Raw genomic sequence first — 20,232 nt, forward strand, 5'->3', positions numbered from 1 at the left:
TGTGCACTGGGGTGGTGCGGCTGGTGTCCTTGGTCTGCGTCTTTGGTACTCTGCTAGAGAGAGGCCAGAGCTCCAGAGTTCAGATGTGGATTTCGTATGTGATGGCTTGAGGGTGTCTTGGGTCCGTGGTTAGGTACCCCAAGAGCTGGAGGCTAATAACCAAGTGTAATTCTGCAGTCTGACTGTTTGTGCAGCTTGGGGAAGCTCACATCTGTTGTGTTTTAACTTTGGACACATCTGTACTCGTACTTACTGAGGTAGGAAAGACTAAGTGATACTTTCAGGGCTATTAAAATAAGAAGAATGCCAAAGAGTCACGGTCAGAGATGTGCTGAGATGGAAAAGCGCTTGGTGTGGAAAGATGAGAATCATTCCACTTGGTCTCCTTTCTTCCCTGGAAATAAGTGCTTGGTACTAAAGGCAGACTTCTCTAGAAGTTTTGGGAGCTTTCGATGTCAGTCCTAGTTGTTTAAAATATCACTACTAGCAACATCTCTTTAGCTTTGCTGGTCTGACAGGGAACATAGGAGGGGAAAAAAACAACCCCACCACCTTATGTTTTGAAGTGGCCTTTGGGTAAAGTCTGAGTAATCTTCCAAACAAAACGTTTCTCTAGTGCATGCAACTCATCTTTCCCAGAGTAAAAGTATCCCTTTGTTCTCTTCCCCCTTCCTTGCAGGATCATCCAGGTTTGGTATCCTTTGTACTTTATAAAGGGGAAAAAAATCACTCGTACCTTTTGTGTAAGCTTTACATAATCTTAGTGAGGGGGGTGGATCCAGATACAAGCAAAAGAGAAACTTACCAGTTGAGGGAAAAGGTTCCTTTCCTAGTAAGGAGAGAATGTATTTTTAAAGTTTCAAATTTATCTTATCCTGGCTTTGGTGGCAGGTGTGTGTGCAGACCCATGCAGGTGTCAAGCAAGGTATGAATTGGGTGACGTTTTGCCTATACTTCAAAGTATCATTGAGGGATTCAAACTACCAAGAGGGGTGTAGCTATTGTACCTTCACCCTGTAGCAGCTAATACTATCTTCAGAAGACACGGTCTTGCTTCTTAATCACCAAATATACCCTGAAGGCACCAAAAACAAACAAACAAAAAAAACATAAGCACACATGCTATCTTGTGAGGAAAAACAACTTATGCTTATTTCTGTTCCTAAAGAATTTGGGAGCTACTTGTTTTTGCTTGTCAAAATCTGGCAAATACTTCCTGACAATTTAACTGGGAGAATTTGGGGGAATCAGTTTCCTAAACACTTTGTTTACCAGTTTAAATAAATACATTCTTTCCTATTCATACCATATTACAAAAAAAAAAAATCCATAAAATATCAAGGCTGCAGGGTCAGTCCTGTCACATAGTGGATTGGTATGACTTGAGGATCTAAGTTCCAGTCCCAACTTTTCCCTCTTATGCCCATCATCTGCATGTGTGTCTTCTCCAGACCTGCCCTCTGGTTGGTGTCACAGCGTCTTCCCTGGCAGCCTTCCACACCACAGGCTCACAGAGTCTCTTCCATCCCTGCCTTTGTCTTGTTTGGTAGAAGTTTCTTTCCTTTTAGGCCAAGCAGTGCTGGGTTTCTGAGTGTGGGAGTGTGTGCTTTATCTCCAGCTAGATCTTGGCACAACCTGCAGCATCTCAAGGGCTGGGGCATCCTGCAAGGAGGAGCTGTTGCTATGAGCTCTTTCCAAGGCATTTCAGGCCCCAGCTAGCCAGGTTAGCGAGAGCTAAGGTGTTCAATGTCATCTGAAATAGTAGGTTAGGGAGCTCTTACGGGAGCAGGTTGGGAAGTAAAAGTGATTTGAGCTTGAGGGCAGGTTGGAGGCAGTATGCATCTGGCATAGCTGCAGCCTGTACAGACATTACTCCTTCCAAACTGCTATTGTAGAAAGTATGAGTCTCTTTGGGTGTTCAGCCCGCTGCTCTCTAACAGATCACAGTTTATATGAGGTCAGGAGAGACTCGTTTTTCGCTTCTTTCCCTCCCATCCCAGCCCAAAAGGCATAAAACAAGGCCAAATTTGGGTGGGTTTGTGCAGAAGTGACAGAATGCCTGAACTCTACACATGCTGCTGCCAGCCTTCAGGCTCTTGCTCCAGAGCACAGAAGAACTAGTGCTGCTCAAACAGGAGGCTGCCAAAACTGTTCAACAGAGGGTAAACAGTTTCCCTTCCCCCACTTGACCTCTTTCTTGGAAATAAATTCAATTAAACATTTTGGCTGAAACTCATCCCACCCAGTGATATTCTGCTTGTGATAGTCCCAGCTTTTGGAAGGGTTAGCTCCAAAAGTTCACTGCAGTTTAAAAGCAGCCTGTAAAGGATGCTTCCTTCTATATTTATGCTTGGGTACCATTGATAAGCATTTTTATCAGCTGGGTTTGTGGTCAAACTACTTAAAAGACAAAATTAAAGATGGGTCTGAAGGCAAGGATTTTCCAAGTGACTCGAGTGTTTCAAGTCCCACTTACCAACCTGGGAATGCTCCCCGTGCTTTGCAAAAGCAGGCACTTGCTTCTCTTCTTCTAAAAAGCAGGATATTAGCGGTCTAGCATGTCATCCGCAGTCAGCCTGGCTGTGCCTGTGCCATGCCCTGGTTATGTGCTGGGAGCATGCCCTCTCTAGCTGAAAATGCCAGTCTTGTGCCATTCAGGACTGCTCAGAAGTATCTATTGCCCTGAGACTGTAGGGATTCTTGGGCACCGGATTTGCGTCCCCTAGTATTAAAAATATGGGGAAAGCCTGAGTGCAGAAGAGAGGGCTGTTTGCCTCCCTGGAAAAGACTACTTAATGGGGGAAGAAGTATCAAGGGTAACATATGGCTAATTTATTTCCACCATTTTCAAGGCCATTTAAAGAAGCTAAGCAACCCTGAAATTTAGAAGTTTGGGAACAACGTTACTGGGTCTGCGAATAAGAAAGATGAAAGACAAATTATTGAATATCATGGTAGTGCTCCTTTATTAAAGCTGAAAAAAAAATCTGCAAAGAGAACAGCTGTAGTCTGTTTTTACAAAGAGAAACAGATGACATTTGTTGCTGAAGTTCTCTCTTTAAAATGTCTGGTGTGCCCAGATCTAAGAGATTACATTGGTTTATGTTTCTTGTGTAGTTGCAGAGCTTGTTTTTTTTAAATGTTAAGTGTTTTTAAATGTGGGAAGTTTTCTAAACTTTTGTCTGTACATCGTGAAATTCAACTAGTACAAATACCAGTTGTGAGGAGAAGCCTGAACATTTGTACTTTTCCTCAGTACCAACCCTTGTTGGACCTTGCACGCTACGGCGTTGGTGCTCTCTTGCACCAGGTGAAATGCCGTTTCTACAAATGCATTTACTTGAAACTTCCCCTAGGAGAGGGCTTAGGATTGTTTACAGGCTGATTTCATGAGAAGTCATTTGTGTTATTAGTGTTTGGTTGGGAAAAATGGGGGTTTGCATGCTGTTTTATATACCAGATATTTGACATAAGTTATTGCTTTTCTGGTTTTGTGCCCAGCGCTCAATTAGAGCTGGTACGATGCGGGAATAACTTTATTCATACCCACAGTGTAGTGACATATGGGCTGAATTTCTGCCAAATGAGCCTATTACTTAAGAGTAGCTGCTAGCACGAGAAACAAGCTATTCAATGAAAGAGTTAAAGCTATGATTTGGAAACTGGAGGTCTTCTGACTGCTTGCCTAACTTACGGGGAGGGGGAGAGGGGGCAGAGGGAGGGAAGGCAGCTGTGTAACCACTGAATTGCTCTCGATGCTCGAACCCCATCTCCCTGCCCAGGCAGGTCGTTCTGCAGCCAACTTTCCAGCTGTGCAAAGAGACCTTGTTCAATAGCAGTAACCCAGCCTGGCCGCTGTGCTCGTGTGCTGTTACCCTTTTCTGCATCTTACCGGATCTGCTCTGCCTGCTTCGGCAGCCCCTGCATCGCTCAGCCCGCAGGACTTCTCCCTTTGTTTTCACTCCTTCCCTGCTTGTCCTTCATCCGTTGACACCGTTTGTCACTGGTGGCTTTGCAGCCCTAAATCAGATGGGCACAGCAGCACGTTTGGGTTGTTCTTTCTCCTTCCCCCCGCCCGTGCTCCAAGGAAAGTAGTAAATGTTTATTACCCCTTGCTGGTTGAAGAAAGAGCATGTGCAATACAAAACCGTTTAGAAGAAACGTCATCATTGTTCTTCTTTGTGTTGGCATGATGTTTTCTGGTATTTTAAAAAAAAAAATAAAAGAGGGGGACTAGAAGGGGAGAGACAAAAGCCGAGGAGCTCCTGTCTGCAGATGAACGCAGTTGATAACTGTGGATAGTTATTCTCTCTGCTGAATATTTAGACAAGTAAAACCAAGTCGGTGCTGAATTACTGCCCGGCTTTCTGGAACGGAGAGGCTTTTTCCAGAAGCAGGTCTGACAAAGGGGGGGGTGGAGCGGAGGGGTGGGGGAGGGCGAGCGCAGACTGCTGACTGAGGGGAAAGTATTTTGTAAGAAAATTCTTCTGCGGTTTGGAAGACGTAGGCTTGGGGCTGTTGCGTTTTGCTGAGAAATCGTTAATTGGCTAATTTCTAGCCTGGCTCCCCTCTGTCCTCCCCCAGCATTTCAAACAAGGCCGGGGTCACAGAAAGTTGGGGGCACGTACAAACACCAGCTGGGCAAAGGAAATTGCTCCTGTGCTTGGTTGGCTCCCAAAGTGCCGCACATAACTCACGTGCTTATTTGTGGAGACCGAAAAGAGCAAACTTCTAAAATATAGGTGAAGGAGGGGTACCCAAAGCAGGGCGTTTGGATCTTGGAGGCAGAAATGTCTGAGCGCTGGCCATTTGCCTGGGAGAGATGAGGCTGATTGTGCAGGGCTGGAAACGTGCACGGTATTTTAGCTGCTTAAACGCAAGGTTCCTGTCCCAAATACTTCACAGCCTAAACAAAGAGAAAGAGAGCTCGTGCATCAAAGGAGCCTGGGCAAGTGGCAATTTGGCGTGCATCTTATTACAACCAAGAGGTTTTTCACAGTGCAAAGTGATACTTGTTTGGTATTTTTAAAAGCTTTTAGAGAAGGGCTAAAACTAAGCTTGCTTAGCAAGGCAGGAAGCTGGGGTAGGTAAAGCTTATTTTAGGAAGGATTTGAGAGGTTCAGGTTATTTGATATGATGGAGGAGGGAGCCTACTCAGGTTGAGGAGGCGGCATAGGAAAAGCATGGAGCTGAGTGGGAAAAGATGAAAGGATGTGGAGGAGTGGGAAACGTAAAGGGAGCAGAACACTTGAATGTGTAGTAGGATATTAAAGCAGGATGATAGCACTAAGGCTTGGAAATTCAACGTGGGACTATTCAATTTGGTGTAACACTTGGTAGAAATCTGGTTGAAGAACCAGTGTGATGCTGGGCACAAGCAGTTTGCTGAAAGGCTGGGAGGGGAGCAAAAGAGAGGATGTGGCTGTGCAAAAGAGATTGAAAGGCCAGATCTGAGCTCTAGCAGAGAGGAGCAGCAGTGATAGAAGATTTTGAAGATGTTGGGGAAAGGAATTGTTACCTTGGTGATAGACTAGGAGGAATCTGAAATAACCAGTGCCAAGGGAATTGGGAAGATTGAATAAGGAAGATTTGGAAAGCACTACTGAAGCTCTACGTTACAACTCCAGCAGTAAAACTGCAGGTCTGCTTTCCTTGACCTGACAGTAAGTATAAATCCAGACAGCCAGAGGAGGGACCAAGTTGCTTTCTCAAGACACCTCGTAATTTTAATGGTGTGTGTGTGTGTGTGTGAGCACACATGTAAAATCTGAAGCCCTGGTTTGACAGATGGGATTGGAAGGAACTTCATGGGCTGTTAAGTTTGGTGTCTTGCTCTGTCAGACTATTAAGTACGGCTTCTTCAGGAACTGATGGGGCTTCATCTTAGCTGTTTCAAGGTTTTTACTGTGGGAGAGGGCTTTTTCCTTTGTCTTAGTGGGTCACCTGATACAGAAAGTGCCAAGTCCAATGCCTAAAAATTCTTTTAGATTTTGTTTTCACCAGTAGACAAAAATACAGCAGATGAAACAACCCATATGGGTATACACTGATTAAAGGGATGGTGATGGAATGGACATGCTTGCTGGCTCTGTAACTACATGCTCTAATCCTACACACAAAAAGAAGCATGAAGCGTTATTGTCCTGGTCTGCCATCATACAAGAATAAATGTCAGTGACATTAAGTCCTCCTGAATTATAAGAAGTTAAATGTTAGCATCACTAGCTTTCCTGCAGCCAGTATGTTTTATCAGAGCCAAGGAACAGGCTGGGTAAGATAGAAGAAATACTTCAGCTCCTGCTACACCATGGCTGCAAAAATGCTCTTTTGCTGCTTGATGAGTATTGCCAAGGTGCCTGTAGGTCATCTTGCTCTGCTGTAAATAATGTGATGATAGTAAAAGCAGCTTTATAAATACTATTTATGCAAAAAGTTGTGCTTTATTAATGTTTATCTGAAAATAAGTGGCACTCTTATGTAGGCACATGTAGGCACTCTTGAATTGTCCTAGCGTGGTTTTGGATTGCTTAATATGAGTTGCTTTTACACTGCTTTCAGCAGCCTTAAAAGCAACTTCTATTCTCAAAACCAAGAGAAGCTGCACTGAAACCTGCCTGGCTTAGTACAGAGAAAGGAGTTTTACACAGGTTTTGTGGTGCCAACACTTCAACATTTTTTTCCCTTCTTTCTTTCCACGAGCCATTGAGAAACATTGTACGTCTTTGGCTTACGAAGGAATGACCCACAACACTCAAATACCACTGTTTTCCTTGTACCAGGTCTGCTGAAAATAGCATGGCTGCATATGTCTGGGACCATGCTGTATAAACCACACACTGTACATAGCAGCAATGCGGGGCAATGTACAGCTCAAATGCTTTGTACTGTGTATGGGCACGTGTCGTAGCTGGACTTTAGCAGCCTGTGTTACACTTGCTGGTGGGAAATCTCGGTTGCTAGACAAAGCCTTTCTCTAGTTTTGTGGTCTGACACATGGCTGCTACAACCATCTTTTACTATCCACACAATTTTCCTAGTGATCCACCAGGATTTGCATCTCAGTTTTGGCCCCAAGCCTCTACTGTCTTTCTTGAGGAGCTTTTAGGTAAAACCCAAGTAAAATAGAAGCTTACCTCTCTGTGGGGTGGAAAGAAAAGGAAGGAGAAAGGTTGATAGGGAAGTGGGTTTTGCACTAAGTAGTGGGTTCAGGGCTGGGCTGCCAGCATATCTGGGAAGGCTGGGCTAAGCACTTGTACAAGGGGGTGGCGTGGGTCTGGTAGTCCAAACAGCACAGGGATCCTTGTTGTGCATGTTTTAAGTAGTCTGTGTCTGGGGGGGAAGGATGACACACTATTTCCTTTCTTCCAAGCTAAGTGGGTTGCAGTTGGATAATGCATAATGTGACAGACTTGTGTCATAGCTCTTTGCCAAACAGGCTTTGCTTCTTCGTGCTTGCCTTGTTTGGGCTTACTATTATGGCTGAATTTCCAATAGAGCTATCTCCTTCTGTTCAGCTGGGGAAGGTATCTTTGACCTGCAAATTAGAGGTAAGGAAATACAAGTTAAGTTGGCTGATTGAGTTAACAACAGATCTCTGGGTGTCACAAGCTAAAAAGAGCGTTATGTTTGTGCCATTTTCAGCTGATCCTGAAGGGGGTAGGACTCTCATCCCATTATTTCCAAAGTGCAGCCTTTTAGCTGGTGTATCTGTTTCGTAGCACGTACTAAAGTTTATTCTGCCCACTTGACCTCAACGGTGTAGTTGATGTAATGGAAGCTGCAGCTGGGGAACACAAGTTATACTCTTGTTTGCATTTTTTTTCTGCTAATTGTTAAGTCAAAACTTGATTAATCGGAATTAAACACTTGTGAATTCTTTGCAGATCTGGGCATACAACTTTGTTGGTAGGTCTAGGATGGTTCACTGACGTGTGTTTTGTAACATTGCCTGTCACAGTGTGTGAACAAAACCAGCATATTTCAGAAGTGTCTGTGTAACTCCACGTAGTGTCTTTTCCCTGGCTGCTGCTCTGCTGATTCTCTCATGAAGCCATTTATCTGCGTTAAGTCTTAACAGTAACTTCATGTATCTATCATGAAGTGTCAAATAGCTTCTCTTAAAGACTTGTGAATAGTTGTAATCTGATCTGTCGAATGCTACATCAATCCTCTGAAGTGACACATCCATTGAAAGCTCCACAGCTCCCTCCAGCAAACGGTGGTTTAGGCGTAACATCCTCTGGCTAGAGGATGTCTTTGAGAAGCAAACCAGAATTACACTTGGGTTGTGAGGGGGCCCATATCTTCAGAATACGGTTTAAGTTACAAACCTCATGTGTGTTTGTGGTATCCCCTGCACCACTGGAAGAAACCAACCGCGTGTAATCTTGGAAATAGCCGTATTTTTTGCTGTGAAAGCACTTTGCAAGGGGAAATTTTAATGGTGCCTTCCTGTTTTTGATCTGTAGGCTTAAAAATAGAACTGCTAGGCACAAACATTGTAGGACCCTCCCTCTGAGTGGATTTTAACCCGGTTTTGATTGTCTTGCTTCGTGGGAGATCTTTGGAAAGCTGCAGCTCAGAATGGCCCTCAAGTCTCACCTGTGCATCCCAGTGTCACGACACTTGGATGGGGCTGCACCTTCCTTAGCAATTTGGTGTTTGTTTGTAGAGGTGGCCTCTGCCTCCAGTCACTCGGTACCCCTGACAAGCAGTGTTGTGTGGGGTATGCAAGGCAGCAAGGTGAGAGCAATAGGCCAAGCAGTAATGTCATACGTCTGTTATTCTTTTCCCTGGTAGCCTCTCACCAGGAGAGGGTGACTTGTGTGAAGGACGAAAGGATTTAATGTTCAGAAGGTGGTGATTGTATCCTAGTTTGCAGAGGACCTTTGCCCCAAACTTTTATTTCCCTTGAATGATCAGACCCAGAAATGCTGTGAGGTTGATGGGTGACCATTGTGTCCGTTCCTCAGCTACAAGAAGTCGTGCTGGAGCAGGAGTTTACAAAGCCGTGATGCAAATCCAGGCGTGAATGCTGAAGTCGTGACCTCCCCTGTCCTCTGCAGCAGTAGGGAGGTCACATCCCTGGAGAGAGTGGGAGCGCTCTGCCCAGCGAGAGGAGCTGGGGCTCGCTGAGTAGCTGGCTTTAGCTGCAGCAGGGCCTGCTGTTTATGTGAAGGAGAAATAAGATAAACAGAGAAACTTCTGCTGTAGCTGTAGTGGCAAGGGTGAACTCCGATAGAGCAGCTTTGGTATGGGGGAGAGACAAAGCAAAGCCTTCTTCCAACACTAAACAAACGTGTGGCTTAGCTCTGCACTGCTGGCCTAGAAATGGAGGTGTCTGAAGCAATGTGTAGCTGGGCAGTGCCGCAGCTCTGTGCGCACAAACTTCTCATCCCTCTCCTCCTGGGGACAACCTCTGGGTGCCCGGGGACCTTCCACAGTTCAGTTTAGTGCTTGGGTTTTGCAGGTGGTAAAAACCGGACTCTCAGCTCCTTTAGCAGAAGTCACTTTAAAAAGAGGAAAAATAAGTCTGCCTCTACCATGCAAAGCAGAAACCCAGCACGGAGAATTGTCCTGTGACTTTGAAGTTAGGTTTCGTGTCTCTGGGAAAGGTGTGGTATCTTGATGGTGCTAATTACAAACTAGCTGAAATTCCTTAGCAGTAATAAAGTGGCTGCATTAACAGGGAGCAGGAGAGAATATTTTCCTCTTGGGGGCAAAGATTTTGACGGATTTTATTCCATCAGAATTAGAAAGATCTACTGTGACCCATCAAAGGAAGCTGGCTTATGAGATGCAGTTTTGCTGAATCTTCTGCCACCAGATGCTCTGCCAATGTTTTTTCCCCATTTCAGAGGTATTATTTCTTACTCTGTCTCAGCAAGGCTTTTTTAAGTTTCCGTGCTTCTCCCAGCAACAAAATGCATTTGAGCCACAAGACCAAACAGATGGTTGGGTCTGCTTCAGTCTTTCCAAAAGAGCGTTTGCGTCTAGCCGCTGCAACCTTTTCATAGCTCCTTTGTTCTGCAGCGATCAGGAACTCTACATTCGCTTAATTTCCTGCCAGTTCCTCTGCACTGACAGCCCCCTGTTTGTTCGTGGCCATGCCTTGTTGTGACTGCCAGTAGAAAGGGCTAGGAAGGCCAGTTGGGGTGTGCTTTATTGCTTGCCTCCCCTGCCTTTGATCTAGCCACAGAAACTCATGCTGTTACATGCACCGTAGGCTGGGTTCAGGAGTGGGGTTTGGTAACTTTTTCCACGTCTGCTGCTGCAAAGCGAGGCTGGCAGTTCATGTTTTCAATGCCAGCTGTAATTTTTCAAGCTAACGGAAGAAAAGGTTGACCTCGAGCGTGATGGAGATGTTGCAGTAAATGACTCCCGGTGGGCGGAGGAAGATGCTGAGAAAGTGTCTGTCTGCCCTGGTCATTGGCTTGTGCTCAGCAAGTCAGCTCACCTCTGCCCAGCCTGGAAAAGAGATAGCTGCTGGAGGTGGATGGGGATGCTAAGTTTTTGGCTCAAACCTCCCTGCTTGAAATCTAGCCTGTGCTTTTGAAGTACGTGTCTCGGTTCTGGCCCTCCTTTACCACTGCCACCTGTGTAATTCTCTGGAGTGAGGTCTAGCAGAAGCATGTTTGCAAACATTTCACAACCCATGAATGCAAGATGATGTATGGTCTCCTGTTAAATGCAACCCCCTTATATTCACGTCACTTCTTTTAATGGTGTTTCAAGCTCGTTCCTGTAGCCCCACACCGCTCTGGAGCTGCAGGGAGAGCGGCGAGCGTGCTGGGCCGGCCCCTCGGAGCTGGGGAGCATCGGTCCCTCTCAGGATCCAGGGCTCGGGTTTCAGTAACACAATGCTTCGTGCAACCATGTGCGTGTTCAAAAGAGCCAACTGGCTGGAGCTCCCGCGGTGACGCTCGGCTGATTTGGCAGCCGGGTTGATTCTGTCAAGTTACAGTATGGGAGTTAAGTCCAGCTTCAAATCCTCTTTCTTACCCGCTCGAGGAACTTGGGGAGGGGGGGAAACTCTCAGGGGACTTTGTGTCATTATTGGCATGGAAATGTTTGGTGATTATCAGCAGCAGGGCAGTGGCAAGGGGCTGATTATCTATCATGTCGTCAGCATAAATAATCAGTGGGCCCCTGAGCTGGGCTCCGCCTTTTGTAATGGCTCCACGTAATCACTGCATAACAGTTTAAAAGCAAGCAGAACAGAAAAACAGCTGGACTAATCCTGACCCTGACTGATGTTGCCTTTTCTCCCTTCACTAGAAGAGAAATATGTCACCATCCAGCCGTACGCCAGCCAGGGGAAGGATGAGATTGGGTTCGAAAAAGGGGTCACCGTGGAGGTCATCCAAAAGAACCTGGAAGGATGGTGGTACATCAGGTAAAGAAGCTGCACAGCCACACTGCTGCAGAACCTGTGGCAATGAGCTTTTCTGAGCATTCGCTTAATGTTAGTACGTAAGTAATTCTTGTTGGGTGAGGACGCCCCTATTGCATCTTGAAGGAATGCAAAGAAAAGGCTAAGACCATGTTGATTAAAGAAATATTACAGTGTATGCAAAAGCTGTAGACTGTTCCAGTGGGGAAATTCCTTAACTTCTAGATGTTTTCTTCTTCCTTCAAGTTAAAAGCCCATCTCTGAGTTGAAACGAGAGTCCTAACAGTGATTTCTGTTGTGTGTGATTTTAATGTGCTTCTGGTATAGGAGGTTTTCTGCAGCCCATTTAAATCTATTTATAGCAACAGTGAAAGGCTGATTGTAGTCTGTTGAGCTGTTTGGGCAGGTGGTGTTATTCCCCAGGACAGAAAAGATAACTTTGGCTGTAGCCCTTTTCCAAACTTATTGATGGATTCAACTTATCAACTAATTTGCCTGACTTCTGCCTATCCAGATCAGGCATTCAAGCAAGTAGAGGGACTGTGGTTCAAGGGCAGGTGAAGTTATCATTGTGTATCTACATTTGTTATGTATTTGAAATAGCAGTCATAGAGGAGAGACTTGTGACTTAAAGGGATTTTTACGGGAAAATGTAGGTTAGGTGTGTCTAAGAGTGATATAAGGTGTAAGGAGAAGTACTTAATGAGATCTTTCTCCATTTGGGTCCATGCGGCACTTAGGTTTTAGTGCTCTGTTGTGATTCTGCCCCTTTGTAATATATACATTGCTTATGTGTGTGGACCTGGTAGTGCTGTGACACCCCGTGTCTTTTTAAGCAAGACGCGATACCACAGGTAGCTTAAAAATGCAGGTTAATCTCAGGCAGTGCAAGACATCTCAGCTAGTCATATTTCTAGTCAGCATGTAATTATGATTTTTCTCCTTTCCCTTCCCCAAGCCATAACTTGCTTTTGTTTAAATTCTGCTTGATTCATCAACTATGAATGAGGGCTATGAAAGTGCTGACTGCAGCAATGTTTTTGTTTTTCTTGATGTCCTGTACTCAGATTCCATCTAATGCTCCCATAGAGGGAAGAGGCTAATAAAGATAGCAGTGGAGTCAGGAAAGCACTCCAGATAGGAGGAACACAAAATGCCTGGGTTTGGTCAGGTCACATTTTTTTCTCCTTTAATCATTCACAGAAGTGAAATCCAAAGTTGCAGATAAAGGAATCGACAGTGCATAGGTTTTCAGGGGGAGGAGCAATGTAAGACATCTTCAGTTTATTCTGGTTGTTTTTCTGAAATGCAGCTGTATTACTACTGTAGGTTCCCCCCTTTGCCATACCAACAGCTGTACAATAAGTAGAAGTCCTTTTTTTTCCCCTTTGCCTTGCACTCTCCTTTGGACCAACCACATTTTTCTAGAAACAAAAGTGTGTGTGTGCGCTTGTCAGGCTTTACAGCAGAAGTGCATGTAAGTGGTTCCTTCACGCTGATCCACGTGAAGGACAACGGATGCCCCAGCCTCCCCACGTCAGTCAGGGAACACAACATGCCCTTGGCTTTGTTTAAAGAGAGATTTTGAGTTGAGCAGTCCATTTTTGTTGAAAAATGTTAGTTCACCATATGAGCGTGATGACTGCATTGGGTGTCAATTGTCATCATCTCTGCCACTCCAGGCACTGCTCTGCTGTCTGGCTGGAGAATAAGCAGCTCTTAGAAACTTTCTATTTTTTGTTTTTGTTGTGTTTTTTTCCCCCATCAGCAACACTTTGGGAAATGTTGATGCAGCGATCTGTCCATGACAAGCTGGTCCTTTGCAGCCCAAGTAGCTATCTCAAACTTATTGTGCTGTTTATTAGGTTTAAGCCCCCATGTGTACTTTTCCGTACCGCTCAGAAAAAGATTCCCCTTCCTTGGGAATTCCATTTTCTGAGTACTGAGTGCCTTAAAAGAAGCAGCTCTTTCTCCTGTAGTGAGTGTGAGGGGAGGCAGGAAGATACCTCAGCCGAATCCTGCTGCCTTGTCTGCTAAGCTGGATAACAGGGGCTGGACACACACATCAATGCTGAGAAATAAAAACAAACCCAGCAGCTTGCAAATGGAATCCACCTTAAAGACATTAGCTTGTTCCACCTTAAATATGTAATTTCCCCAAATTCCTCGCCATGTGCTGATCCTCATTTCCTGTTCTTCTTTTTCTTTTTTTGCTTTTTTCTTTCTATTTTTTTTTCTCCCCCAGTTTGCTTCCCTCTGGAGTAATTCCAGTACTCTGGAGCTGGAAAGCAGATGTGACTCTCAGACTCACAGAGGCACTTCTGACTTTTTTTTAACATTCCTATGGTTTGAATCCATTTTTTCCTTCATGTAATATAAACAGGGAGGGTTTTGGAATCACTGTGGAACCAAGTCACTGCACCTAATTCTGTAGCCTTCCCATCTCATTGCCGTAGAAGCTAGAGGCAAGATTGGTGCCTTCCTTTATTTTGCCCCTTGTGCATTATGACTTTTTTTTTTTGAAGATATGAAATCTGGAGAAATTAAAGCTCTGACCTGGGACCCCTCTTATTCTTCCTCTGGGCTCAGTGGATCTGTGCACTCTTTGTTATGATGAGAGCTGACGTTAACACCCCTTATTTAAATCTTGCTTTCTAGCACTACCCTCACCTGGAGACAATCTTATTGCAGGCCAGATAAGTAGCAATATGCTAAGCAAATCTTCTGTTATTTGCCTGTTTCTTCAGTTTTGTTGGTTGTTCTGAGCCTGAGACCGATGAACGAGGTGCAGTTGGGGTGGTAGTAGCTGCACTAGAGTTAGGAGCAATCTAGGATAGATTGAGAATTAGAAGGATATTTGTGATTCAACTCTTGGACATGAAAGGAAGGTCATTACTAGTTCAAGGCTTCTCCAAAGCTGGTCAGCCTTCACCTTAGCTCTTGATCTCCCTGTTTCATAGGTGAAAGTAGCCTTCTAAGGTGATGTTTGCAAAGAGCTTTGCAGTTGCTGAGTTCAAGGACTAAGGTGAAAAAACATAAGCCTATTTGACTTACATAAGAATCTTTTATTTGTGGAGTAACACAAATAAGCTGGCAGTTGCTGGCAGCTCCTGCTCAGCATTAACTTCAAGTTGAATTTACAAACTCAGAGGAAGAAATAACTCACAACAGCCTCTCTACTGAGGGTATGTTGCCCAGACTTATTAACTGCCCAGCTAATGCTGCTACTATTCATTGCAAGGAACTGTGTGAGATCAGAGGTGTGTGAAGCAGTGGGGTTATATGGGCTGATCCAAACACATACAGTTGGCAGGAGAACTAACGAGCCAGTACAGAACCTGCCTGTTGCAGCTTTTCTGATCTTAAACATGTTAAGTCTCCCACAAACTGAGATGGATGTAAAATGTTTTTTTTCTTGCTGATTTTGCACAATCAAGCTCTGTTGAAAGTAACCTTTGGAATTGGAGCGCTTGGTGCATTGGCCGAAGTGGCTTTCTCACTGAAATCTTAACATCTCCAGATCACGTAAAGCTATAAAGTCCTTCAAAAAAAAACTTCCCTGATGCACATGCAGCAGAAAGTTCTGGGCAGTAGCACTGCAAAAGAACCATCTACTGCAAAACCAGGTGGTGTGAAAAGTCTTCAGGACTTGAAAACAGTACTGAGAGATGCCTCCCCCCAAGGGAGGATATGACATGTATGGAAGTCTTTCTTTTTCTTTTTTCTTTTCTTTTTTCTTTTTTTTTTTTGAGACTTGATTTGAGGTTTATCCAAAAATCCTCAAAGGGGACTGAATTGCATAGATCCAAACTGCTTCCTGATACACAGCATCTAGCCACTGATACTGTATCTGTTGGAAGCCACATCAAGTCATTACCACTTCATTACTTTTTGTTAGTCTCCCTGCTGCAAACAAAGCTCAGAGCTATTGAGATGTATTTTTTTTAACATCAGAATCCTTGGAAAACCTTATTACTAAACTCTCTGAACAGAGGAAATCCCCTATCTTTGCCTTCATGTGTTGCAGAGGGAAGCTGCTGTAGGGAACAGCAGCATTTCTGTGTAGTGTCCTTGTTGATCTAGATGGGAGAGAACGAAAAGGCAAGCTTTCAAACACAAAGACCCTTGTGCTCCTTGCTGCAACTACAGCAATTGTACTTGCTTTTGTACAGCCGGACACTAATGAAGAAGCCTAAGGAAGCAAACATACACTACATTTTCCTGTTCCCTCCATAAAGTCCCAGTGCCATTCTTGAGTGTTTGGATGTGGAAAATGAGCCCAGGGTATGCCCTGGTGCAGAAATAGCACAATGAATCCCAGAATCCATGCTTTGCGTGACAAATATACATCCAATAGAGAATGATTTGCTGATTTTTTTTCCCGTTCTCTAGTTCCTTCTTCTGCTGTCGGGGTCTCCATTTTCACTGAAGAGCCTTAGAGTCCTACTGTTTTAACCTTTGTGTTTCCTGCAGATTTCCTGAGCACCAGGAATTTAATGGTGCCTGCTTTCCTACTTACAGTTCAAGCACCTGCCTTGGGTATCTTGAGAGATTAAAGAGAGAAGGGTTTCAGTGACTCGCTCTGTAGCAAGTTACGGTTTCATTAGGGAAAGCAGAGTTCATCCACGTGGTCCTCCCTGGAGTCTGATTGTAATCTGAAATCCCTGCTGAGGTGTTAGGAATGGCACGAGTTAGAAAAACCATCTTCCCAAAAGCCCAGTTGTGGAAGAATGACTTCAGTTTGAAGTGTAGCGTAAGCAGCTCAGCCTGGTGCTCTGGGAGCACGTACTGGATTCAGGTGCCTGTTCAGATTTCCCAGTTTATTTCTTCAAATAGCCCCTAGTTTGTTCAGGAAAATGAGTCTCCATCAAAGCTGTTTTTTCTAGTCAAATTGTTTCTTGACCTTGCAGTGATAGAGGAAGCTACAGTGGTTTAAGAATCCCATTTTCTCCATAAAAGCTGATCAGACTGGACTGGGAGTTATGGGAGGAGGGGAAGTGTTCATTATAATAATTATAAGGAGATAGGATTTCACAAGGGCCTTTTATAGAGCAGACGTAGGGTCTCTGTACTGGGATGAATTTTACTCTTATTTTTAGCCCTCTTTCATTTTGAGTTGCTGCTTGGAAGGATTAAAATATTTTTCTCACTACCTTGCATTTTTGCTGTGTGGAAGAATACAGAGTTTATCCAGTAGTGTCTAGATGCGGCATAAAACAAAATGGTGATGCCCTTTGTCTTGTGAGTAACTGTGTGCCTTAGCCAGAGACTCCTTCCTTTATGATAAACCACGTAACAGCAGTCTGCAGTTCACTACTAACTGAGCTGACTCTAAGATGTCAACAGGTAATACATGAATACAGACCGTAGAAGCTAGTCTGAGTACTGCAAGTTCAGTTTTGGATGTTGTTATCCATCATTTTGCCTTTGTTGTTGCACCTGAAATGCATGAGAAGGCTGTGTTTGATATTTCCTTTTGCATCTTCAGGTATCTCGGCAAAGAGGGCTGGGCCCCAGCTTCCTATCTGAAGAAGGCTAAAGATGATCTTCCGTCTAGGAAAAAGAACTTAACTGGGCCAGTGGAAATCATAGGAAACATCATGGAGATCAGTAACCTGCTGAACAAGAAATCATCCACTGACAAAGAAACTCAAGCAGAAAATGAGACTTCAGAATCACATATCACCAAGAAAGAAATCAGTTTGCCCATTCTCTGCAATGACTCTAATGGTAATGCCATGATGACCCCAGACAAGCAGGCTTCCAAACTGGCACAAGGATCCCCAGCCGTCGCAAGGATAGCACCACAAAGAGCTCAAATAAGTAAGGCAGTAGTTTGGATTACCACTGGCTTGCAATGAATTCTTGTTTTCTGTCTTTCAGGGCTGGCATTGCTTAAGGTCAGCTGAGGTCCTGTGTGTCCTGGCTTTACAGCTGTGCCTGCCTGAGCAAATCTTTGCACTTGTCTGTAGATCTGCAGGGACACCAAGATATGGTCGTTTGTTAACAGTGATAAAATTTGACTGCACTTTTTAAAAGGGCTAGCTTATACTTGTTTATCTTAGCCCATATGCAGTCACTTAACAACTTTTCCTGAAACAATGTTGTTTTTTTCCCCCCTTTTGAACACCCTAAAATGTGCCACCCACCCTCAGTAATGTGGATAATGTGATGGTCTGTTCAAGTCAAGACCACCTATGTCTTTTCGTGCATTCGTTTTTCTGTTTTCCTGGGGTTGAGAAAGTCAAGTTGCTATAATGTTTTTACTACTTCATCTGCAAAATGCAGATGCTAATACTATTCTGTTCAGGGAATGGCAAAATAGTATGATACAGGACAGTATGAATGTTATTAATTTAGTGGATTATTTTTACTGCTGGGGGGAAAGCTAGATACTAGGCCAATTCTTTGCTGGCCAATCTCCAGTGGAGCTGGTCAGTTCCAGCAGAAAATACAATCCACTACTTTCTGGCAGTGAATTCCTCTTAAATTTGGTAGCTTAGCTGAGATGAACAGCAAAATTACCTTAGTATTTCTAATATATCCTCATAGTTACCTCCGTGAAACAAGATAGGAAGCTTAAATATTGCACGTATTGATTTCTAATATTCTCACTGTGTCCCAGAAGAGAGCTGCTGAGGAATGTGTTTAGCAGTAGTTAAAAAGTTAAGTAAACTTTCCCTTCCTTTTTCCTACTCAGGTTCTCCAAATTTAAGAACAAGGCCGCCCCCACGAAGAGAATCTAGTCTGGTTTGTATTGTTTTATGGTATATAGTGGCAGTGGGGAAGGTGTGTGGGTGCTTTATGAGACTTCCTACGTCTGCACTGGGGTGGTGGTTGTAGTATCTGAGACATCTTTTATTTTCATGGTTATTCATTTTATTGTTTACGTATTGAACAAACCTAGACATCCTAATGCTAACTGGAGGATTTGTTTTTCAAATCATTGCCCTAACTCATCAAGTATAGAACGGTTCTTAAATTGCTGCCACCTCCCAGCTGAGAATGTCTTACGGCTTTGTTGTGTCTGAACCTAGAAAAAAGTCACTTACAGTCCTACTGAAATAAGTACTGTGAGAAGGAGCTCGTGTTGGACATGAGGCGTTTGTACAGATCTAGATATCAGAAGCCTTCACATGTGAGGATGTAGGACTCAAACTAATGTGACCCTATAGCATCATGCCAATCATTCATGCCAATCCCTCAGCTGGATGGCATGAATATTTTCACAGGAAAAAAGGATGAATTTTAAGAAGGGAGGGTGTCGTAAAGCTATTATGTCCTGTGCATGCACATTAAAGCCTGTTTGGCCAACACAGAAGGTTTAAAGTTTCTCTAGGTGTCTTTTGCAAGAACTGTCTTGACTTTAAGTGATGACTTGTCTTAACAACTGGGAATGTCTCCCCTCCTTGCATTGTTCCCATCTTTAAGATGGCTAGGCGTCGCTGTTACATATGTTTAATTGACTTCGGATCTTATGGAAGGGTGTGTTTTACAGGAATGAAACATCTCCTATGATCCTTTATCCTCAAAGCTGCAAGTCTGGACTAATTTGTGTGATTTGGTCTGTCATCTTCAGATGGGCACCACTCAGTAATCCTTTTGCACAAAATTCATGCTAATAACTTATTTATAGATAGGCAATACATAGTATTGAATCTTTGCTGTACCCTTTACAAAGAGTATGTGCCTTGTAGTTCTGTCACCTGAGATGCCTCTTAACAAGCTAGATGAATATCATACTAGTATTTTCTAGACTTTGGCATTACATTTGGTTTTAACAAGACTACCACACTTAATCCCATACTAAAAATAACAATGATAATACATGTGAAACCCTGAACACGTCTGCTGTTTCCAATTACCTTCATTTAATCCAAACCATCCTATTATCTGAAGGCATTTTATTATACTGTACTTCTGCTGTGTTTCAGCATTTATAGTGCTGAAACATCCAATTATAACATTGTTAGATGCGGTTTCTAAGGTGCAGCGTTGCATTATCTGCAAAATGCCACGTGCTGTGTGAGATGAAACATGGATTGGTAGTCATGGGGATTATCTTAGAAATGGGGGAGCACATGAATAAATGCAGTATGTAAATTGTCTTTCTCCCTTTAATTGTTTAGGATTGTTTTGTCTTCTGCTATCCTGTGTCAGTGGCAGGTTTAGCCTGTGTTCAAGAGATGCTGACATATTGGAGTTCTTGTGTTAAGACCTGAAGGAGTGAAGTGCAGAAGCTGTGAAGCTTCACCATCCTCTAGTCTATCTGTAGATAAGCAATATACTAATCTGAAAAGCTTCTGATACTGAAATTTTTGAAGGGACTTTTATCCCATTTATCCTATTTATCACCTTAAAAATAATTGAAATGAACTCTAAAATGTGACAATTTAATGTAAAGGCACTTAGCTTTTAGAGGAGTCTGGTATGCTGCCAGAATGGCTGTAAATAGCAGTGTCCTATTTCTGGTGGAGTCTCCATGCAGTCTAAATGCAGGTTGTGTTGACATTCAGGTGCTGGGGTTGAATAGAAATTCCGGGTCTGTTATGGGGAGGAACTGGAATCTTGTGATCCTAAAGTCCTTTCCCATTCCCGTATCACTTCAGCTGAGCAAAGCTTTCCAGGGTCTATATTATCCTTGTTTCTTGCTGTGACAGATGCCTGTTAGGTTTTATCACTGAAGAATTCAGATTGTTTAAAATCTAGCAGCATATTAAGAGCAGTAATTCATTAGGATTAAATTTTAATAAAGCAGTATATTTGGCAATAGGCAGAATCTATCCTGGGCCTGTTGCAATGCAGTTTTCTACAGTTGTGACAAGCCATCCAGAACTGAG

At 43.6% G+C, this 20,232-nt stretch overlaps 1 protein-coding gene across 10 annotated transcripts in view; it reads left to right on the forward strand.

Moving 5' to 3' along the window:
• The window catches only part of SH3PXD2A (SH3 and PX domains 2A), a 253,306-nt gene that overhangs the window by 218,628 nt on the left and 14,446 nt on the right, over positions 1-20,232 (forward strand). For all 10 annotated transcript variants that reach the window (XM_013174500.3, XM_048060341.2, XM_048060342.2 and 7 more), the window contains 3 exons: positions 11,278-11,395; positions 16,881-17,215; positions 18,093-18,142. In XM_013174500.3, coding sequence (XP_013029954.3) covers positions 11,278-11,395; positions 16,881-17,215; positions 18,093-18,142 — 503 coding nt within the window. The remainder of the gene's footprint in view (positions 1-11,277; positions 11,396-16,880; positions 17,216-18,092; positions 18,143-20,232) is intronic.

Source organism: Anser cygnoides, chromosome 7 (assembly GCF_040182565.1).
Source record: "Anser cygnoides isolate HZ-2024a breed goose chromosome 7, Taihu_goose_T2T_genome, whole genome shotgun sequence".
In the NCBI taxonomy this organism is placed as follows: Eukaryota; Metazoa; Chordata; class Aves; order Anseriformes; family Anatidae; genus Anser; species Anser cygnoides.